The sequence below is a fragment of the Panthera pardus genome, unplaced genomic scaffold, assembly GCF_024362965.1.
Source record: "Panthera pardus isolate Hobbes unplaced genomic scaffold, ASM2436296v1 HiC_scaffold_24, whole genome shotgun sequence".
NCBI lineage: Eukaryota > Metazoa > Chordata > Mammalia > Carnivora > Felidae > Panthera > Panthera pardus.
In genome coordinates, this window is record NW_026526810.1 from 30283710 (window position 1) to 30308248 (window position 24539).

The 24539-nt window shown below is 41.7% G+C and overlaps 1 protein-coding gene across 8 annotated transcripts in view; it reads right to left on the reverse strand.

Annotated features, from left to right (window-relative positions):
• MAP2K5 (mitogen-activated protein kinase kinase 5) overlaps window positions 1-24539 on the reverse strand; it is a 271133-nt gene that overhangs the window by 58392 nt on the left and 188202 nt on the right. For 6 of the 8 annotated variants that reach the window (XM_019441682.2, XM_019441680.2, XM_019441677.2 and 3 more), the window contains 2 exons: window positions 6048-6074; window positions 5703-5735 (listed from right to left, as the gene is read on the reverse strand). The exons of the other annotated variants lie outside the window; for them this stretch is intronic. In XM_019441682.2, coding sequence (XP_019297227.1) covers window positions 5703-5735; window positions 6048-6074 — 60 coding nt within the window. The remainder of the gene's footprint in view (window positions 1-5702; window positions 5736-6047; window positions 6075-24539) is intronic. 8 annotated transcript variants of the gene reach the window in all.

A 24539-nucleotide genomic window follows, 5' to 3' on the forward strand; every position in this document is an offset into this window, starting at 1 on the left:
CTATTCACATTAGGGAAGAACAATTGGTGTATCTCAGAATTATTCAGCTAGCACCTTCAACAATCAAGCCTATTGTTTGTCTTCATACCTGGTCCAATTATAGCCCAGTAATGAACACTGAAAGTCTGTGCTTCTATTTCAGAATACAAATTGTGGGATTTCACAAATCTTGTAGTTCTTAATTTTTTTTTTTATTTGAATATAGTTGACGCACACAATGTTATGTGAGTTTCAGGTGTACAACACGGTGATCTGACAACTCTCTCTGTTACGCTGTGTTCACCACAAGCGTGGCTACCATCTGTCACCATACAATGCGATCACCGTCACAGAGATGTATATTCATAGGGAATATATTCCCTATGCCATAGCTTCCATTTCTGACGCTTATTCATTCCATATCTGGAGGCCTGTACCTCCCACTGCTCTTCACCCATTTTGCCTGCTCCCCCCTCAACCTCTGGCAACCAGTTTGTTCTCTGTATCGATGAGTCTGTCTCTGCTTTTCTTTGTTTTTGTTTTTTTTAGATTCCATATATAAGTGAAACCATATAGTATTTGTCTTTCTTTGCCTGACTTATTTCACTCAGCATGACACCCTCTAGGTCCATCCATGTTGTCACAAATGGCAAGATCTCATTCTTTTTTATGGCTGAGTAATATTCCATTGTGTGTGTGTGTGTGTGTGTGTATGCACACATCTTCTTTACCTATTTATCTATCAGTGGACACTTGGGTTCTTCCGTATCTTTGCTACAATAAATAATGCTGCAATGAACACAGAGGCGCACATATCTTTTCAAATTAGTGTTTCTGTTTTCTTTGGATAAATACCCAGTAGTGGAATTAGTGGATCGTATTGTATTTCTATTTTTAAATTTCTGAGGAACCTCCATACTGTTTTCGACAGTGGCTGCACCGAGTTACATTCCCACCAACAGTGCACGAGGGTTCCTTTTTCTCCACATCCTCGCCAACACTTGTTATTTCTAGTCTTTTTGATTCCAGCCATTCTGACAGGTGTGAGGTGAAAACTCATTGTGGTTTTGCTTTGTATTTCCCTGACGATTAGTGATGTTGAGCATCTTTTCGTGTGTCTGTTGGCCTTGCAGTTCTAAAAAAATCAACATTTTAAGGTAGAAGATATTTCTGACTGGGTATAAAGATGACTTAAAAGAATTCACTTCTTACTAGTAAAGTAAATAAACAGAAGTCTAAATTAGGGATTTGCTAATTGTCTTCCTGAGTACCTACAGATGTTGGGTAGGAATTTATTTTTAGTTGTAATATGTTTGAAACATATATATATAGTGAAAGTAATAATCCATTTTTCTGGTTGTCATATTTTAGACACCCTGAACATTCTGAAACACATATGTGAACTTAAAAATGACTCACGAAAAGGATTTCTGCCTAACATTTACTTTTCTCTTCTCTTGACCTGGGAAGCTCCTACTCATTCTTTTTAAGACCTAGCTTAAATGCCACCTACCCTGGGGAGGGCCTCTCCTTATCACCCCCAGGACAAACTCTCCTGTCTCTGGGTTCTACAGACGCACCCTACACTGAGCCATACTATTCATTTCTGTGTCCATATCTTTTTCATGTCTGTGAATTACTTAGGGGCAGGCTCAAGGGTGACGTCCTTGCCTCCATCTTTGCAGTTCCCAGCACCTCAATCCACTGATGGCCTCCACTAGTGGGCTCCAGCCAGCCTGGGATTTGGTGACCCAGAAATCATTGCTGTATTCATACCTGCCGCATCACCATTGTGGCCAGTCCTTTGTTGCCAGCCAAGCTAGAACCCTAGGCACCAGGGAGAGTTGGATGATAGTTGGATGAGAGTTGGATGGATAAGTAGCTTCCTGAGTCCCAGCACATCGTATTGGATCTGGACGCGGGGCTGTGCTTCTGCCTTTCTACCGTGACTTACACACCTAGTCTACAGCTGGCCTGGAAGCCCTGATCTCTCTAGGCTTGGAGGCTGTCCCCACCATGGTCTGCTCAACTTGGGCTATCAAACAGCAGGAACTTTTGATAACTATTTGCTGAATGAATGCACGCGAGCCCACCCATTTTACTTCATTAAAGAGAGGCACAAGCCTCTATCTTCCTTCTCAGATGAGCTCTGACCTTACACATACCACTTGGGTTTCTGACTTCATTTGGCACCTGCTAGTTTTACTAGGGTCACTATCAGCAGTGCAAAGACTGAAGACAGATGGTCAGATCACAGGGGCAGCAGGTGGTCACTGTCGAGAATGAAGAGTGACCAAAGAAAGCAGGGATGATCACGAGACAGAGCACAGGAGAGTACCAAGCAGAGCAGCACAGCCACGTAGGGCTATTTAGCCTGGGAATAAACAGCTCTACACACCTCAAGAGGCCCAGACATATTATTGAGTGCCAAGGCCAAACACAGGCAAAAGGGTTGGTAAAATTCAGTGGAAGAATAAGGTAAGCCCCACACAATTTTATAACCCCAGAGGGCATCAATACATCAAAGTTTAGCTCAGTATCATGTTCAAAACAAGGACCTGAGTCATCAAGAAAAGGTTAAATGATATTCATTACACACTGTCAACAGGCTGCCAAGAGCAAATACATTTTAGAAACACTTCTTTCTAAAAATGAAAATTTCTCATTGATGTCAGAGCTTCAAGTGGTAAATCTCAGTTATCTGGACAATAGGGGCCATCTTATTCCCCAAAGATATCGGATGGCTAAGGCACCGTGGCATACACAGAGACACTTATCACTTAACAATTAATCAAGCACTTCACACCACAGGTATTCAGGAACTGGAGAGGGCCCAATTACATAAGAATTTTAAAGGAAGAAGTTCTTTTGAGAGAAGCAAGTCTGAGGCATCGACACTATCATTAGGATATCACGCACATCCTGAGTTAGCCAGTTCCAAGCCACGTAAACTCTACCCACTAAAATTAAACTGGATTGCCCTGATTTCTGACTGGAGCTGGATTCTCTCGTTGCCTTGACTATCTATCCTTCCAGGTCCTGATCCGCAGTCCAGATTTCACATTCAGGATTCTTACTCCTGTTTAACTTTTGGTGTCTTCCATTTGGACATCTGGTAGCTAGCTGTGGCTTTGTTCCACGATTCTACTTCCTGACTCCTGGACTGACTCTGACATTCATTGCTGGCCGTTCTAGGGCTGGCTTCCGCCCACCTGGTCTTGTCTTATTACTTCTTCACTGTTTACCAGGTTATGCTGGGAGGGCAAGCTATATCCACACAATAATCAAGTATGTTACACTGGGCTTTACTTAGCTCTTTTGTATATGACTCTGAATACATACATCCATCTTGTTCTAACTAGGCTCCCTTAGGGGTGGTGCCCTTAACTCTGACCCGACTTTTCTCTAACAGCAACAGTGCACACTGTCATTGGACACACACCTCACAACGGGGCATATCCCACACGCAAGGAGTAAAACGGCTCAAATCCTAGCTGGTTATTTTCACACAGGAACAGAAGGCCTAAAAGTCAGGTACAAATGAAGATAGATAGTTAATAGCCCTCTGGGATCTAAAAGGGCAGATTTAGTCCTGAAAGACATTATGGAAGAGGTTCTCAAACCTTAATGTGCAGAGTGACCTGGGAAGCTGGTCAAATGTAGATTCCTGGGCTCCACCCCTAGAAAGTCGAATCCAGTGATCTGAGTCCAAGAATCTGCATTTTTAACCAAAGCCTCAGGTAACTCTGATGCAGTTAGTCCTGAGACTCCCCTTTGAGAAACACTGTATCACTGCAATGGGAAATGTGACAAACATGGGACAAGCAGAGTAATTAACACCTCCTCCCAGTCCCACCATCCTTTCCTTCTTAGAAGCTAGGATGCACTTTGCAGAAGGCAGGTCAATTGGCCAATTCTTTCCTAATACTCATCATGGAACATCAGCTCAGTTCCAAGATCAATTTATGTTTGTTCTAGTAAATACAGTGTAAATTTCGCAAGTTTCCTTGAAGAAGATATTTTTAATAGGTCTTTTGCATAAACTGGAACAGGTGTCTACATTATATTTTTCTCTCAACTGAGGAAGAACTGCTATAAAGAAAAACATACCATTTACATCACATGCTACTATCCTTCCCACAGACCATCCTGCCTTAGAACATTTCTTTAGGATAATTTCAAAAGTCTCAGGATTTGCCCAAATCAAGCAAGTGGAAATATTTTACATTTAACAGCGATCATTACTACTTTAAATAAGGAATGAAAGTATCTGTTTGATTCAGAAAAACTTCAAATTAGCTCACCAGCAATGCATGTATTGCTGGTGAGGGGTATCTGTACCTGAATGTTCTAATGCTCAGGAGCCCGGCCAGGCAAGATCAGTGGAGTCCAGAGAGCCCAGCAGTCTGTGCATCTCACTGGGTAGCCAAGTTTCCCTGGGAATGTCCCTAAGCAACCCTGGAGGGGGAACCTCAGGAAAATCAGTTTAATTGGGAGGATTCTGATGGGGATAGGACGCTTTTGGAATCTAAGATGACAGAAGATATTGATGAGCTATTAGATCCAGGGGGCCTGTCTGATATTTGAGATAATGGGACCTCCATTTGTTTCAGGACGATGCCTTCATTTTTGCACTAACATGGTTTATGGCTTGCAGGGGATATATGGACTGACGGATGCAACCATTAAGGATGTTAGAGCCCCATTCTTACTATTATTGTGATATGTGTGCGCGTTTGTTTTTTTCCTAGGAGGATCTTTATTTTTTCCCCTAAATCTCATAACTGGTTATACAGATGTTTAATTGAGAGGAATAATTATGAATTACGATTTGTTTTTTTTCTTTCAAACTTTCCTATCTGAATCATTTATCGCCTTCATTACAAGTGTTTTAAATATTGTAAAATTAAAGTTTAAAAAATAAACATTGCCTGTAGGCAAGCCCAAGCCCAGAAAGTCAGTTTTTAAAAAACATTAGTGTTTTCTTAATTGGGAGCATTGTGTACTACAAGCCTTGTGTTCTGCTAATTTACAGAAAAACAGACTTTAAATTCAGAAGAAGGAGTAGAAAAAGTAGACTGAGAAAGAAATGCCGGTAGATTAACTCCATGAAGGCAAAGGGACAATGGAACTCGATGGATAAGGATTATCAGAGGTAGAAGGAGTTAAAATGTGCGGGTTCTGGTTAAAAGCAGAAGAAGTTAGGAATGTGTTCTGGGGAAAATGCCTATTTAGGAAATTAAGGCTGAACTGTTGACCCAGAGCTTTGGAACATTTTTATCACCCCGCTATGCTTTGGGTAAATAAAGCAAGGGAGACAAATTTTATCCAGCTTATGTTTGCTGTTCGACTCTGACCCTTGCCTACTGGAATGACTTTAAATATCTGCTATGGAAAAAAAAATGATACCACTTTAATTTCCGGCTCTATCCCCATCTGGCCAGGGAGAAGAGGATGAATTGATATCATCCTGTTTTGTCTTTAGGGCTTCTGATACCCCTGAGGACCAGCCCGTGGGACAATCTGTTTGGGCAGGGATTCTGGGCCAGAATCAGGAGAGTGGGACTCCGGACAAGGCCGGTCCACGTAACACAGCTCAGAGCCATACAACACAACTTGCTCCGAGGATGTTGGGCACTGTGCTTCATTAGGAAACAAAATATAAGCTTTCCACACCATTAGGAATGACTTTAGGAGTGAAAGCACATAAGACGATGCCTCACCTCATCAACAATGCACTGCAGAAGCTGGAGAGGCTGCAACGGGAAAGAAGAGAGGAAAAAGTATTAGCCTCTGTGCAATGTCTTTACAGTGGAGTGGAAAGAAAAAAATCATTAATGCAATAAAATATAGCAAGATTAATCAACAACAGCAAACTCTTATAAAAACATTGATGCTCAGGATGTTCTATTATTTCTAATGGTACCTAATCTAATACAGGCAGTTAAAGGTTTGCATTTTCTTCAAAATGCAATTTGCTAAGTTTAAAACAAGGCATTCAAGCATGCAAAGGAAGCAGCCATCAGGAAAAAGAAAAGTGAATTTTTTTCTGAACTCATAAAGCTTACCATTAAAGATCCCTGGTTTTTCTGAATCTGAAAAAAGGCAATATGTAATTAGCATGTCATAATCAAAATGACTCACTTGGACACATTATGATCACTGAGAGAAAATTATTGCATTGCTGGTGGCAATTTGTGGGCATGTGTTAACACAATTTACATAATGAAAATACACAAATGTTAATAGCTCGCTTCTCATTTATAGGCGAAAGTCAGCAGAATGTTAATTTCACACAACACTTTTTAGTACCCTCCAGGTTGTATTAGAATAGGGAGAAAAACCATAATCCATTTCAAAAGGCTGTTTACGATTCAGATATAAATAATGTTTTATATTGCTAGATTGTGAACACTGGGCTTAATGTTGCAATCATTGCTAATGTTATGAAGCTCACTCTTTTTAAATTAAAAACCGATTTATTTAAAATTGAAATTAAATCATAGTCAGAAATTAGAATTTTGGATTCCTGCCAGTGTCTGTTCACAATCCCCTATTTTTTGAAGAAAACTTTAATTATGTGGTTGAAGTATTTGTCTTTAACTCAGGAGTGGGGTGAAGACACCACCTTTTCCAAAGTTCCTTCAGCCTGTTTCCTGGGAAGCAGTGCTCTCTGGGAAAATCAAATTCATGCAAGTTTTACACTGTTTTCCAGGGAACAAAAAGCAGAGGCAAGTAAATGTCTGCTCCTAACCAACATTCTGAAGGCAGGCTGTTCACACATCTAACACCGATAAGCCGCGTCTCTTAGAAAATGACTATGTGACACCAAATTCATAACACATCCAGTTACTAACTGAAATATTAAACACTTCAATCCCCCACCCCCACACAAATGACTGCAGTTATTACTAACTCAATGCAAATAAAGTCCCAGGCACTAAGTTTCCTAAGAAGGAAAATTTCAGGAACCAAGTATGATATTGATGGGTCAGTTGTTTGCTGAGATAACTGAGCTCCAACCAGCTAGTAAGATACAGGGATAATTGTAAAAGGACATTTGATCACTGAACAACACAGGGGTTAGAGATGCTGACCCCTGTGCAGTAGAAAATCCATATATAACTTTTGACTCCCCAGATACAATCATCCTACTGTTGATCAAAAGTGTTACCAGTAACAAGTAATAATAAAGAATCGATTAACACATATTTTGCATGGTAGATGTATTATATGCTATATTCTTATAAGAACGTAACCTAGAGAAAAGAGAGTTAAGAAAATTATTAAGAAAATCATAAGGAAGGGGGCGCCTGGGTGGCTTGGTCGGTTAAGCGTCCGACTTCGGCTCAGGTCATGATCTCACGGTCTGTGGGTTCGAGCCCCGCGTCGGGCTCTGTGCTGACTGCTCAGAGCCTGGAGCCTGTTTCGGATTCTGTGTCTCCCTCTCTCTCTGCCCCTCCCCTGTTCACGCTCTCTCTCTGTCTCAAAAATAAATTAAAAAAACGTTAAAAAAAATTAAAAAAAAAAAAAAGAAAATCGTAAGGAAGGGGTGCCTGGGTGGCTCAGTCAGCTGGGTGTCCGACTCAGCTTCAGCTCCAATCTTGATCTCAGGTTTGTGAGTTCAAGTCCTGCACTTGGCTCCATGCTGGGCGTGGAGCCTAGTTTAAAAAATAAATCATAAGGAAGAGAAAATACATTTACAGTTCTGCACTGTATTTATAAAAAAAAAAGCTGCATATAAGTGGACTCATGCAGTTCAAACCCATGGTTGTTTAAGAGCCAGGTGTATTTTTTAAGTAAAAAAAAAACTGTTAATGGTGTTTTAAGAAGTTCTTCCATGTATATTTGATCTGCACAAGTACCCTGAGATTGGCAAGGATGGTCATTTCTATCCTCTGGAGGGAAAACTGGGCCTCCCAGTGGACAGGGCAGGGGCAGGGGCAGGGACAGGGTGAAGGCCACAGGGACAGGCTGTGGTACTGTGGCTTCTCCCGTGCTCTTTTCTTCCCCCATATCTACCTATGGTCACAGCACGATTTCAAAACAACTGGATTTGTGTAGATATACTTGTAGATATATTTGTAGAAATATTCTTGGCATGGTAAAGTGGGTAAATAATCAATTTGGGCAGGTGGGTTCCTTTCAGCTAGAATGCATGCTTCTCAAGGGCAGAAACTATGTTTTTGCATTTCTTTTGCATCCACGAGGCTTCTCAACAGACCCTTCCTTCACCAGTCCTTGAGTGTTTTAAAAAGCACTTTCCTGTGTATTATCCCAACTAAACATGGCGCCCACTCATCCCTGCTCTACTCAGTCACCACTCCCTGAAACCTCTGTCCCAGGCTGACTGGCTCGTAGTCTCCTCAGGTAGTTCCTGCTTAATGTTATGCCGAATTACTGCTCCTTCCTCTAGTCACTGAGTATTTCTGCATAATGCTCTGATGGGAAAGATTTACTTTAAAAAGGAAGAGAGGGACACCTGGGTGGCTCAGTCAGTTAAGACTCTGACTTCTGCTCAGATAATGATCTCACGGTTCATGAGTTCGAGCCTCACATCGGGCTCTGCGTTGACAGCTCAGAGCCTGGAGCCTGCTTCGGATTCTGTGTCTCCCTCTCTCTCTGCCCCTCTCCCATTCACTCTTTCTCTATCAAAAATGGATAAATGTTAAAAAAGTTAAAAAAAAAAAAAAAAGGAAGAGAGAGGGTTAACTACCACCCTGGAGAGGCTAAGGATTTTAGTAAGAAGCCATACCCCTTTTCAAAACTCATGAAAGGCCCAGGTAACTTCCCAACAGGAGATTGGCTTTTATTTATTTATTTTTCAAGTACACATGGATCCTCTCCCCCCACCCTCCATTCTTAGTAAGATATATCTACTTCAACAGGAGGGCTACTTGTAATGAACAAATTAGAAATCCATTTTTGGCAAAGAGAGTGTTTTTCACAAATTTCCAACAGTCAGGGGGGATTACAACATTCTCTGAGGAAAACATGTGGCAAACATTCTAAGTGAGATGTTTCAAAATAAATTCAGGAATAAACTGTGCGACACTGTTCCCAGCAATACATAAGTTGTGTGAAATGAGCTCAGGGGAGAACATTTTTCCTCATGACCTAAACTCTTAAGAGGTCTCCACCTTGCCCTATTCTGTGGGTTAAAGAAACCATGGTTGAAGACAAAATTTTACTATTTTAATGCTTTCTCCTTACAACGAGGAAGAGGGAAACAGCAGTATCAGAGTCTTTTTTATGATCTTCTAACTATACCATTTTGCCCAGGTTTTTAAAGAGAGATGTTGTTACCAGGTTTTATTACACAGCTTTGATAGCTACATATTATGTGAAATCATCTTCATAAATTTTGTATTAAGGTAGCAGTGCCAGTACCTGAAATTGATTCAAAATGCTTAAGATACTCAATTACTTTTTAACACTGTTACACAATGCGGTGACTTATATCTTCTATTTCACGAGAACTTGAGGACACAACATCATTGTAATTGATTCATTTTCTCAATTAAATAAAGCTACTGTGCTTTTCTTTATATGAATGCCACACAGACCATAGAGTTAGATATATTCTTTCCTTTCTTGGTCTCAGATATATTGCCTTAAAGGTTACATTCTGTTCCTCTGTTTAATTCCACCAGAAAATTTAATGCCACGGTCATATTTTTCAAATTCTGAATTGCCATGTACCCGACTGTATTTATATTAGGCTTATTTTTCACTGCTAAACTCTTTGTTGTTTACCTTTTTCAAGATCACATTACCGTACGGGCACAGCAACCATAAAACAGACTGCAACAAAGTCAACCTCCAGTCACTGCCTCTGCTTTTACACACAGTTCATGAGAAAGTGAAGCCCCTAGTTTTACAGCACATTAAAAGTGGTACTAAGGGTGCTTGATATAAAATGTTAGCTTTGTCAATGCCTCTCTTTATTCTAGGTCTGCCTTCCAAATGCTGAGCTGTGAGAGCAGAGTTCAGAGGAACACAATAATATTGTTAGGGCTGATGAACTGCCTGTACCTCACAACACAGGAAATGCTGTTTATAACTAACTCGTCCAAGTCCAGATTCCCGTTTGCACATTTTGCTGGTGTTGAGTAGTCTACATCTAACTAGTACTTTGGGACAATGAACAGAACAATAATTGCTCCAGCCGTTACACTTTGCTAATCAGTCTCCAGAACTAGTAGCATTTTCATAGACTAATTAGTTGAACCTCTTTTCTCTTCTGGGCATAGCCTTTTCCCCCTCCTTTTGCCAGCCCTTAGCTATAAGGCTTTAAGGCACACTAACGGGGGACACCTCAGTCTGATGTAAGACAGATCCTTGTGTGTTTAAATGGGGAGGAAAGACTTCAAAATGGGCGGGCCTAAGTATCAGTCGTGGGGTGTTACTGCAGTAACATTTATCACATATTTCCTTGCAAGGACTGTATAGCTGGCAATTAGAAGAGCTCCCATAGCATGACTAATGGCTTTGGAAAATGATCCCGAAAAGGAAGCTCCTGATGCAAAAGTTTATTTGTGGGGCCTCAACTATCTAGTCAACGGCTCTGGTGATAAACAGCAACTCTGGGGACCCCGCATTACACGCCCACTTCTGCAGAGGTGCTGTGTACACACAGCGGGAAAGCAGGCTTGGCCACCAGCCCTTTTACATTATGTGCAGAAGCACAGTCAGGAAACTAAAATGATCCACCTATGTAACTTCGAGAAGACACCAGCAATAGCTTTCATTTTCTCTTTTACTCTCTGGAATGATGGCTTGCCCTGCAGCCCTTGTCGCAGAGATTTATGTGTGACCGAGGTCAGATCTTCCAATATCAGTTGACAAATTTTCTCTTTACATATTTACTGCTTTCCTAGCTTGTGTTATTTTCTCTTAAGTAGAAGAAGGAAATATGAAATTAAATGATACGGTGAGCATTTTTAAAGAATACCAGGAGTGTGTGTGTGTGTGTGTGTGTGTGTGTGTGTGTGGTGTTCCTGGCACTACACTTGAGCCTGCAATGTTCAACTCTATTCTTTTTTTTTTTTTTTAATTTTTTTTAACGTTTATTTATTTTTGAGACAGAGAGAGAGCACGAACGGCGGGGTGGGGGGTGGGCAGAGAGAGAGGGAGACACAGAATTGGAAGCAGGCTCCAGGCTCTGAGCCATCAGCCCAGAGCCCATTAGCCCAGAGCCCGACGCGGGGCTCGAACTCACGGGCTGCGAGATCATGACCTGAGTTGAAGTCGGACGCTTAACCGACTGAGCCACCCAACTGCCCCTGTTCAACTCTATTCTTATTTCACACACATTTTAGGAACGATAGCTATTTTGCAGACTCTCTTTTCAAATCAGATGCATTAAGTTTAACCCTGCCTAACATAAACCAGGATTATGGTAAACTGGGACTTTTATATTGTAAATGAAGAATAATGACCTAAAACTTTTTTTCTTTAATGAAAGTAGCTGCAGAGATGATCTACTTCAATCTACTCATTTTGCTGCTAGGGAAACTGAGGCTTTGAGGGGCATAGTGCCCAAGATACAGCCCGGGCTAGACCATAGTGCTGACTCAGGCAGCTGCTTGGTGTGGAGAAAATGCATATGCACTGGAGTCAAAAAGCCCCCTGGAATTCCAGTCAGACCCCCATGGTCTCAGAAGCTCCCTCCCTTCACTGGGTTCAGGGCTCTTGATTACAAAGCAAGGGGATGAGCCAGAGGATAATCCAAAGAGTCCTCCCAGGCAGAGCTTCCCATTCAGGTGCCGTATTTTTTCCTACCCACGGGAGAGCTGGTACTGGCAGTCAATCTTATTTTATCTGGCATCGTGTGGGGTGCTAAAACTTAGGTACACACCACCTCCAATCTGCTACAACTTTGCAAAAACAAAGTGCCCAAATCTCAAAAAGGCTTCAACCAGAGAACAGAAAAATCATTTCCACATGACCACAAGCTAAACACATATTGCTTAGTACCACTAACTTAAAATAAGACTTCCTAGGGGTGCCTGGGTGGTTCAGTCGGTTAAGTGTCTGACTTCGGCTCAGGTCATGATCTCACAGTTCGTGAGTTCGAGCCCCATATCCAGCTCTGTGCTGACAGCTCAGAGCCTAGAGCCTGCTTCAGATTCTGTGTCTCCCTCTCTCTCTCTGCCCTTCCTCCACTCATGTTCTGTCTCTGTCTCTCTCAAAAATAAACATTAAACAAATGTTTCATTAAAAAAAGGTAAGATTTCCTAAACAAAGGACTGGGTTTTGTTTTTTTGTTTTGTTTTGTTTTTGAAAAAAAAAAAAAGAGAGAGAGAGAGAACAGGGGCATCTGGGTGGCTCAGTCGGTTAAGCATCCAACTTTGGCTCAGGTCATGATCTCATGGTTCATGAGTTCAAGCCCCACATGGGGCGCTCTGTTGTCAGCACAGAGCCTGCCTTGGATCCTCTGTCCCACCCTCTCTCTTTCTCTGCCCTTCCTCTTCTGGTTGTCTCTCTCATTCTTTCTCAAAATAAATAAATAAACTTTAAAAAGTATTAAAAGGGGCGCCTGGGTGGCTCAGTCGGTTAGGTGTCCGACTTCAGCTCAGGTCACGATCTCACGGTCCGTGGGTTCGAGCCCCACGTCGGGCTCTGGGCTGATGGCTCAGAGCCTGGAGCCTGCTTCCGATTCTGTGTCTCCCTCTCTCTCTGCCCCTCCCCAGTTCATGCTCTGTCTCTCTCTGTCCCAAAAGTAAATAAAACGTTTAAAAAAAAAAAAATTAAAAAAAAAAAAGTATTAAAAAAGAAGAATAAAATGTACTCTAGTGAACCATAAATGGGAATTCTGACAAACTGATATTTTTAGATATTGAATGAATGCATGAGACAAAATAAATGAGTAATATGTATTATTACTAATAATACAAAATTAACAAGTATAATTCACTTGTGCCATATCTCTCTTGTTTATCAGCCTCTGTCCTTGTTCAAGTTCTTATCATGCCTGGAAATCTATTAGCGTATCTTATATAGAACAAAACAAAAACAAAAAATAAGTCATGGGTCTTATTTAAACGACAATTAATGACTTAAAACAAAAATAAGTTGTCAGATGATTTAACAAGGAGCTACTCGGTGGGACACCAGAAAGTCAGTAGGATTCCCAGCTTCTAAAATCCACTCCCTGGCACTTTCTCTCTGCTGCCTTTAGGAGGGACCAGTTTTGAAAAGCTCAGACTAGAAACCCCTGAATTTCACAAATAGTTGGGTGGGACAGAAAGGCTGTAAGATGCCTAGAGGAGGGCTCAGCTCAGATGGGACCAGACAGAAAATCATCACGGCCATAAATTAGATCACTTGGCTCTCACTGCTTCCCGAGTATCAAGGACGATGCATTTTCACACAGAACACAGCAGCTGGAGCGTCAAGGTAGAGTGTAACATTATTCATTTGCTGGGTCTGCCAGTCAGTGAGCAGGAAAGAAAGGACCTGACTGCCAGTCTACACTCTTTTATCCCTTGTGTATTTAAAACTGACATAGCTCATGTCCTACTTCACATAGGGGTATAGGAACCCTAGTAAATCATCCTCTGGGCACATGTAAATTTTAATATTCAGGCTTGAATTTTGTGAGAAAAGCAGGGGCTCACAAACACATTTTAAAATGAAACACGTGAGTTATAAAATGAATCTTCTCCCTTAGCCTTGCCAAGATGTCCACTGAGCACTTTCCTCACAGAGAAGATTTTTCCTTTCAAAGAAAATACACTGGCTGTACCAAACTTCTCTTTCTTCCCCCCAAAAGGGTGGTCTCATTCTAGAATCTAGTTTAGAGTATCAGTTATGTATGTGGGGGGCAGGGAGTGGGAGGGGATGTGGCCTTTTTGAGAAAGGCCTATTGACCATTCCATTGTTTATGGTCAAATAAATGTGCTGTGACAAAAGATTTCTAAAGGGTCAAAATGTCTCAAAGGGTTTTTCTGGAGCTATCATTTAGTTTGCATCTCTATTAACGTCAATCCTCCACAAGCGAAAGAATCCAGAACGATGTTAGAGGTCACCTGGTCTGACTCCTTGCTTCTGACTCTGGAAGAAGACTTCCAGGAATGGGATTCCAATGATTCCATCCTGGGTGGCTTCAATTGTCAGAAAGTTCTTTCTTATTACGAGTTCAAATATGTCTCCCTAGGAGATATAGCCACGGTCTGGAGCTGTAGTGATTTAGTGGCAGCAACTCACATATTTGAAGATGGCTGTTTCTTCACGAAGTTTTCTTTCCCGAGAGAGCATCCTGTTTTCTCCTTGAGATCATCTGCTGTGATTGACTGCCCTCTGTTCTTCCCCCTTCTATTAGTAATGACACTCTGATAACATTCCCCTAGCCTTAAATAGCCCATGTACTTCACATCCTCACCTACTCCATCGCCAGCTTTATGGGCAGGACATGTGGTTCAGGCTTAAACTAGTCCGCAACAGCTAAGTCCCCCGGGCTTGGGGAAGTTAACTGATCCAATCAAACTGAAGCCTATGGCTTCTTGCTGCCTGTGGGGAAGAGAGGCTTGTTATTCCTTTCTAACTGGGAAGCAGGTGGCCCGGGAACCCCAAAAGCCATTCTTGGTCCGTGAAGGAAGAAGCCTACCAGAAACAGAGCCAAAAGTGACCTGTTGAATCCAGTTCTACCAAAAAACCCAGGAATACTTGGCTTTTTGGCCATGGATTTCAATGAAGTCCCCTTGTGGTTGAGGCAACCTGAGTTGGGTGTTCTGTTACCTGCACCATAAAGCTGCCTGGCGGAGGTGAACATGGTTTCACATTCTCCACCACTGTGACCACGTTTCTCGGAGTGTGGTGCCATGTGCATGTGTTCCTCATAAAGTGTGACACCCACACCTGAACACATGCCTCGGAAAGACTGGCTCAGTTGCCTTGTCCTGGACATTATACGCTATTCAGGAGGAGAAACTCCCGGCAGCTACAAGTGCCTTCAGCTTTTGATAGATAGCCATATCACACAGTTGGCTCAGTGGAGAGGAACAGACGTGTATAAATCTTGGGCTGAAAAAGAATTACTTCTTTCCTGTACTCTTCCATTTGGGTTTCATACTGACAAGGTATTCGAGAGTCAAAATGAGTACACGATTAAAGCAATTACAGAATCTAGACAAGTCTGATGGAAGTTTCTACCTGTTGCCTCTCCCCTGCATCAGACAGGAAATACATTAGCCTTGTATTTGTTTGGTTGAGGAGAGGCCTGTCCAACACTCAAGGAGAATCACAGACTCTCGGGGTCTGAAAGAATCTTAAAGGTTTTTTAATCTGACCCACCTCTGTGTGATCCCTGAATCCCTCCTTCATTACACTCCTGGCTCACAGGGCTTCTGTCCGGATGCATACAGTGATGGGGACTTTATGTCTTCTGACTGTCTATTCTCTCCCTTGTTCCAGCTCTACTTTCCTGACAGTGCAAATCCACGTCTTTTCCTACATGAGAACCCTCAAGTATCTTAAGACAACTATCACATCTCTTTGGAAGCTTTGATCCTTCAGGTATTAATGCTGGCAGGACAGAGGGGAAATATGGACACAGAAGAAAAGGGGACAAAATTACAAACTGAAAGCTTAAAAATGTGTATTGATTCTTAGTTCTTTCTGATTCTAAAATCTGCTGGGTCAACATGTAAAAAAAGTGAAGTCAGGCTAAATCACTAATTCATTGATTCACATCCTTTTTTTTTCTAAGTTTACTTATTTTTAGAAAGACAGAGAGAGGGAGCATGAGTGGGATAGTGGCAGAGAGAGAGAGGGAGAGAGAGGATCCCAAGTAGGCTCTGTACTGACAGCAAACCGTGAGATCATGACCTGAGTTGAAATCAAGAGCTGAACACTTCACCGACCGAGACACCCAGGCACCCCAGTTCATGTATCTTTATCAAGAACTTACTCTACGCCAGGCACTGTACTGGAGTCTAGGATCCAGTAGATGGATAAGCTGCGAGTGCTGGTCCACAAAAATGAGTGACTTCTTTAAGGTCCCTGAAAGTTAGTGACAGAGCTAAGACTTAAATCACAGGGTTTGCATTCTCCTTAAAATGCCACTTAATTTTTGGATAAAATACAATTTGCTAGATTCAAGGTGCTGTAGATTTCTAAGACAGTGTCCCCAAAAAAGGGATGCTTTCAGGCATTTCACAGAGTGCTTTCTTTGTGGGCTAAGACTCTATATATTGCTGCCTTTTTTTTTTTTTTTTTTACCATGATGCCATTTGACAACATTGTTTGGCCTGCTGATATTTTGAGATAAGCTGCAACTGTAGCTAATACATGCTTTATTTCGCATTAGATCATGACCTGAGCCAAAGTCGGACACTCAACCGACTGAGCCACTCAGGCGCCCCCTGCATTATTTGGCATTAGAAAGGAAAGAATCTTGAAATATAGTCACACATAACCATGCTAATTAACATGTGTCTTACTGGTTTGGTTCTAAACGAGATTCAAAACAGGATTTAAAGAAAAGAAGTCATGGATCTAGAATGAACTAAACGGGGCACCTGGGTGGCTCAGTCGGTGAAGTGTCTGACTTTTGATTTCGGCTCAGGTCATGATCTCACAGTTTCGTGAGTTTGAGCCCCATGTCTGCCTCTGTGCTGATGGTGCGGAGCCTGCTTGGAATTCTCTGTCTACCTCTCTCTCTGCCCCTCCTCCACTTGGGCTGTTTCTGTCTGTCTCAAAATAAATCAATACACTTAAACAAAAAAAAATTTAGAATGAACTAAACAAAAAGTTTGATTCCTGTTTCAGAGATGTGGTTCACACCTCTCATAGTTTGATTTGGGTGAAATCCAGTTCAATAAAGTCCAAGAGTGTACTTGGGAGATGGTGATGAGAAAGGTAGCTGAAGGTGTGGACAAGAGGGGAAAATTGCTCATACAAGATGAAAGGAGACCACAGAAGTATCTAGCTCAGCATTTTTCAGACATTGGTTACCAAATAACTCAAGGCTCATGTAAGGTATTACTTAGACACATTAACAAAAATTAACAGACAAAAACAGAACTGCCTGGTGTTTGTGTGTGCATGCATGTATGTAGGTGTCTGGGAGTGAATTCCCATCTATTTTATGCCCTGTCTTTCCATGTAATTCTGCAAATCACTGACCTAGGACACCTCTATTATTTTCCAGATGAAGTAACTGAGGTCTGAAAAGAACTAAGGTCAAACAACTAGCAAGAAAAGCCAGGAACAGAACTCAGGTTAGCTCTGTGTGTGTAGAATGGGGGGAAGGGGGACAGAAACCATATTCTTTTTTGAGAGGTAGAGAGAGAGTAAGCAGGGGAGGGGCAGAGAGATACAGAGAAAGAGAATCCCAAGCAGGCTCCTTGCTGTTAGCCCGGAGCGCGACACGGGGCTCGATCCCACAAACCGTGAGATCATGACCTGAGCCAAAATCAAGCATCAGATGCTTAACCAACTGACTCACCCAGATGCCCCCCAGAAACCTCATTCTGACAATGATTTAACTTGTCACTTGATGGGTGTCTCACTTGCTGCTTCCTGGTCCTCTCTGCCCCGAGTCATCGAGCGTTTGCAGCTGCCTGGCTATGGAGGCACAGGGGTGGAGGAAGGCCTCTCACTGGAAATTTTCTTTTGTTTACTGTATTTTGCCCAACTAGAACTAGGACTATAGTCAAGGTCTCCCCATGCCCTGAATAGTGCTCTTTGCAACCTGTTTCTGAGCAGAAAACAAGACAAGCTTCATTAGCCATTTTGGTCTTTCTTTCCTCCTCTGACCTCCTTTCCTCCTAAGACTAGCGTGTTCTCCAGCTTTTCTTTCCCTCTCTGCATGGCGGTCATTATCTGTAGACTTTGACAGGGTATGGCATAACAGAGTCCACGCTTGGTTCTAATTGGTTGCCTCAGTTTCCCACAATTCCTTGGAGCTGACACCCTGGCTGTAGACATAAACAGACAACTGCCTCCTTTCCTAGCTCCTAGCAGCCCTTGGGACCCTCTTTCCACCTGGGGTGTCCTGGGCAATCTCCAATCCTAAATCGAATCAGCTCTTTGCTCCTTTTAGGCAATGCATTGATTTTTCAATGAACTTAGCTTGTCCACTTTATTGGCACTAAAGAGGGTCAGGTTCTTAGCATCATTAACATTTTAGTTGAGGGAGAATTCCCAAGCCCCCCAGGCATTAATCCAGAACTGTTAAAACATCTGAAAAGTAATCTGTGCTCAAACAAAACCTGGCCACGTCCGCCTCCTTTTTAAGTTGGATGCCAATGAATCCTGAGCCTCAAATCTACCCAAGTTTTCTATACTGAATAGTATAAGTAAAACACTGGTATATGATAAAAGTTGATGTCTTTGTTGCTGTTGGTATTACTGCTATTGAGGACCACTTTCCCCTGAGGGATCTGTACCCATCAGCAATTACCTGGTAGACATGTAGCATCCTGGGACAGTAATTTCTATCTCTGCAGACACACAAGTTGAATGCAGCACTTGAGTGGACCATAAAAATGGCCATTTGGGCTCAAAGCCTCTGGGTGTCTTTCTCCCTGCGCCATCCCTCTAGAGTGGGAACCAGTCTGACCCGGTAGGCTCATCCTGAGTGAGTCGCTGAATGGCTATCGGAATCTCATTTCCTCCTTTATAAAGTGAAAGAGTTGGAACAAACAGGTCACTGTAAGATCTCGTCACCTTCTCAAATTCTATGATCCCACGAAGTAGCAGACAGCACTCAGAAAAACCAAAGGGGGAAAAGTGGAAGGGCTCTCAGACCACAGAGCCCAAGAGGGAGGGGAGACGGCAAAGTTGCCACCTGAAAGCCAGACTGGGCGCTCGGTTCCTTACTTCAAACTTCAATTCTATTTCTGGGCTAAGCTGATTATTTAAAAATCATAGAAGAATCAGGGTCCCTAGTTACTGACATAACAATCACTGGGTTCTGTATATAGTTCTATATATTATGATTGTGATCGTGAATGATAAATTATAACTCAAAAAAGAAAGACTGTAAAGGAAGGCTCTTGTGGGATCAGAAAAGTAATTCATTTTAGTCTTACCTGGTGTGAGACGTGAGACACGGTCATATATTTTCAGAGTTACATAGGTAAATCCCTAAAGTACTTCCCAGAAATATAAATAATACTAATATTACCCAGCTCTTGTTTACCTTCTTATATTTTTCAAAGTGTCCTCTTAGGCATTAGCTCATCTGATCATGACAACCCCCCCTCCCTAGAAAACGTCCTATGATGTGCCAAGGCCCTCAGAGGCATGTGCCAGCTGACCTCAGGGGCAGAGATCTTAAAACGTAATGATTTCCAACCTCAGGCTCGCTCCCAGTCATCTCAGAGGGATTCATGAAATTCTCAATCCCAGTTTCATTACCTGGTTTCTGCTGCACTTGCCATCTCTGTCCTGACACACCCCCTCTCTCCTCCCGCACTCTGCCCTCCCATCTCTTACTGCCCTCCCAGTGCTGCTTTGAAAATTACCCAGGGAAATTCCTAAACAGGTAGGGAAATGAGAGTAACGGTAGTAGTACCCTAGTAAATTAAAGTACTAGAAGGATACTGCATACAACTGCTGCTTTAGACCTTTATCTTTTACCGGATGAATCTCCTGCTGATGAGAATGCCTGGAAAGTTCTTTCCCTTCTCTTTAGCCTCACAGCCTCAGCTCAGGCATCACCTTCTCCGTGAAGCCTTCACAGCTTTCTGAACTGAGCTGACCTCTTCTGGAGGGCAGAGCACACCACCTCCTGTCTGGTTCCTTTTGCATCAACTGCCATTTGTTTCTCTTATATTTTTCTCTCCACTAGACTAGACTCTGAGAGCAGGGACCACATCTGTTTCCTTGCTGGACTTCCGGCGCGTAGCACAGTGCCAGGGCAGAGTAGGTGCTTGGTGACAAAAACATGTTGAATTGAATTGAGATCTATGTCATAGAGTAGTTTAGAAGGTGCTATAAAAAATCAAACCAACATGGGGTTAGTGTTTCTAAAAAGCCAGGGTTCACCAGCCTAGCTGGCTAACTGCATATACTTCAATCGAGGTATTAACAAGTAATTTATCTTTAGGGAAAAATGTCATGTGTCTAGGCTACCCACTCTTTGGGGATTCTCTCTATTCCATTTCTGCTCTATTTTAAAGACACACTAGGAACCTACTTCCTATCTTTGCAATAGGCTAAGCCAAGAACATTGGGAGATATCTTGATAAGCATGAGATAGATAATGGGAGAAGAATCCGGCATGGCCACTTTCAAAATTCCTGGGAAGCAGCATATGTATGTAAGGGAGCATCTTCCTATCACTTAGATTTCACCTCTGCCTTCTGTGGAACACGAAATCAGACTTTGTATGGCTTTAAGTAACGCTGTATTTTAAATGTCTATATCCTAAATAACAAGAATGAAAATAATGAATTAAAACATGTAGGCTAGAAACCTGTTTAGCAAAAAAATGCACGCACATTGCTTTTGGACTCTTGCCAACTAAAGGTGAGTACTTGAAGTCTGGGGTAATTACCCATTGTTTGTTTTTTTGTTCTTTGACTACAGACCTCACACAAAAAAATGGATATTTATGATTTATAGAACCCTTGATGTTCTAAACTTCAAAAAGTTCATGTAACAAGGGATAAACTCGAAATCCCTTTTTTTCAAAGAAGGTCAACTTTCTAGGTATTATTTTGCAATTCTACATTGTTCTAGTCATGATCAGTACATTAGTACATAAATAAGATAATAAAGTAGATGGTCTGAATTTAACATTGAATATAAAACAACATTCAATTATCAAAATTAGGATTAGTAATAGCATAGTAAAAGGCTTTTAAAACATGAATAAAATTAGGTACAAAACTCAGAATTCCAGCATTATCTTTTGAAAAGTGTTTAATATTTTAAAATAGTTTTAAGAACATACGCTTTCTACTCCATTATGAGACAAATGCTCTATCCAGAGCACAATTTATTACTACAGAATAAATGAATGTTTAAAAGACAGTCTGTCAATTGAAAAAAAAAACACATTAAAATAGCAGGTTTCCAAGCCAAGTTAAACAAAATATTTTCTCCTTGACAAGCTGCTTACATTTAAATGAAAACAGGGCAAATTTGGTCAATAATATGGATTGCATATAATAAAAAGGACCTTAGATCATGTTAATACAAGGATCAGAAAGCAGTAACTTCAATTAAAACCACCCAATTATTTAGCAAACTTTCAGATACAGCAAATAAATTAATCTGTTTTAAATGAAAGTGCTCAGATAAGTAGCTTTTTGACCTATGAGCAAGTTTCACTAGCAGCAATCACAGCAAAGCAAGAATCTGCTGAAGCAAGGCAAAGCCCCCAAATCAAACAAATGGTATTAGTAATCAAAAAGCATTTGCACAACATATTTCCTTGGTTAGTAGCAGGGGGTTCTGAGCAAACGCCACCCACAGCTCCCCTCATACTTTGATATGTAGTGTATACGGGATGAACACACACATTCCTTTCACCCACACAAACAACCAGGGTATATACTGCCTTTAAAAACAGGGCATTTCATTTCTGTACTATCCTATGAAAAAAGCCAGTCGTTATACTATTAAGAATGCATGTCTTTCACTTAAAATCCTCTATCATCCACTTATGTTTAACTTGTACTGGGATTTAAGAATGTCTCTTTATTGAGACAAGTAATATGTCATCATTTTGCTCAGCTAACAGGCCTGACAGACCCTGTCTCCTTGAGTTAAGAACAGTAGATCTCTATTTCGTACATTGGTGGTAAAAGCTGGCAGAATAAATGAGAATTAGCCAATTGGTAGTAAAGGTTTTTAATCCCAAGGATCTAGATTTTCCCTACCTTTGCCTTACTTATTCTATCTGGCCAGATGATGGTATATTTTTTTTTTCAAGAAAAATGATCTCTATATATTGCAATAATTTATCTGAATGCCATTCTTATGTATTTTTAACAACGTCGCTATTCACTTTATCTCTTATGTTTTTGATCCTTTTTACTACTTATCATCTTCTTTATTTGAAACAGATTTTTAACAGATAATCTTGATCGTTACAACAATATCTTGCTTGCATTTTATTCAAATAATTCTTAAAAACAGCTTAAAAAGCCGTTTGGAATAACATCAAGCTTGCCATCAATCAAACGAAAAAATTCCGCTGGCGGTTGTATAAACATCAGATCAAGTCTGATGTCTTCAAGGATTTCAGAGTGAACCATAAAAAACTCCATTAACTTCTGACAAAGAATGCAAATTAATCACAACATGGGGTGAAATGAAATTAAAGGCTCTTTTCTAATCAATGACAAGGCAGGATGAAATATTTGTTACTCTCTCTGCACTCAGACTGCCTGGGATGTTTGCACTTCCCTTGCAAAGCCCCAAATGTAAGGTGTGAGTACAGATTCACCCACAGTCGCTGTTTAGCCCTCCCACCCCCCCCAGAGCTATCTGCTTACAAGTCGTGGAGATTCACAAAACACACTAATCATCTGAATCTCAGGTGCATCCAATTTGTTATTCACACTCTCCCATGCCAGTGAAAAGCCTGGCGCAGACAGATGCACCAGGAACCCTAAATGACAGTTTTGGCCTCCGGAAGTACGATCACTACAACAAAATCTAGTACAGCCTCCAGGTGAAATGTCTGGAGCTCCATATGGAGCAGGGAAAATTAACAACAAGATGAAAATCACTGCAGCAGCGGGGAGTCGAAATTTTTGAAAAAAAAAATGAAATTTAAAGATGAAGAAAGAGAAGTAATAAATTAATGGGGTGTGAAAACATTCAAAGCTTTACAATACCAGGGGCACTATTTGCTCAGATTTTTTTCCTTTTTTTTAACTTCAGGTCATTTTGATGTAATTTATTAACCAAGATCAGGAATTGTAGCCAAAAGAACAACAACATTTTTATACATACAAAAGTACTTTAAATACATTTGTATCTGTATTTTCTTCAATTTCCTGTGGCATCCTGCTTACCAAATCTCCAAAATGTCAGAGCTAGAACACCCTCCTGAGAAGTCTCCTTAATGGATTTACTATCATCTCAATGCAGGGCACTACTGTAAAGTTTGAATGAAGGGTGACAATTTTTAGCGGGCAATCTTTTTCAGTTCTCCTCAATTATGGTGTCATTAAACAAACCATTGCCCACCATGATGTTTTTTAAGTCAACTGGATTTGGATCTACACGATTAGCTCTCCACAGCTCCAGTCCTTGTCCAGACCTGCACATCTTTCCAGACTACTATTAATGCTAAAGCGTTCAAGAAATGGATATACTACGTTTGTCAGATGTTTAAAAACACAACTTTTCATGATCCCGTTGCTTCACAGGCACCCAGAATTTAATGGCGCTGGGGTCAGGGAGAGCTCTGGAGCCCTCTGGATCCTGCTGTGACTCTGCTAATCACATGGTAAGAAAAGCGAAAGGCCTCTAGGGAATGGTCTTGTCATCATCTCCCACGGCATGGCCCCCGACGTGCAGCATTTCTCACCTACACACGAGGCCTCCTACGGTGGAGAAGGCAAATCAGGAAAAGGACTTGGAGGGGCTCAGCGGGAAGAAGAGTAGTATAAACAGCCAACCAGATTCGGAGTACACAGAGCCCACTCATTTGGTTTAGTTGTCTGTAAGTCCTACATCTATCTGACTATACCCATTCATCCCTGAGGCAAGGTGCCTCACCTCGCCAAGCCTCAGTCTGCTCCCCTGGAGGTTGGGAAGAACAGCCCCTGTAGGTGGGATGGACAGCCCGAGTCAGATAAGAGGAAGTGACCTGGAGCTCGATGGCAGAAAAGAGTTACGCGAATCCACGACATCGTTGTTCTTCCTATTATAAGGTGTAGTAACATTAACACGCCTGAGCATTTAGAGTGGCTCCTAAACTTTTTTTCTGTAGAGTCCTAAACTGCATGCCAATGAGGCTCTCCAACTGAAAGGCCTAAAGGAAACGAAACTAGAGAGTGCTTCCAAATAACAGATAAAAACTCAAGCACAAAACAATGAAGTCTGTATAGAATAATTATCTCACCAAAAATCCAGTCCTTTAATTTTTATGTTGGTCCCAGGCCAGAGAGTCTCCCTAACATCTTCCTGACACCCTTCCCTCATCAGCATCCCCACTGGAAACACACACGGTGTCACCGGCAGGAAGAGGCAATGCTAACGACACTGTCAGCAAGCAGCACTGAGGCCAGGTTGGTAGAAGTCTCAAAGCTGGACTCTCCTCTCCGCTTTCCTCCCTACTCATTTTACGCTCTGCTCCAGTTGTGGCTGGCAGTTGCCGAGCACATCCTTTCGCGACCTTTGGTTGACTGTTAGAAATTCCATTGTGTGCTACAGCCCAACATCAGGGCCAGCGGGATGGCCCTCTGTACTTCTGCAAGTGGTTTCCTTATCCATAAGCCCATTACATCTGCATACTTGCTCTCATCAGATAGAAAAGACAAGTATCAGGATCCTCATCCTAGAGTTAGGAAAAGGAAGCCCCAAGGAGTCACAAAGCAAGAATTAAGGCCTGTGGTGACTACAGTTTGTGGTGGAGCTGGGTTCTA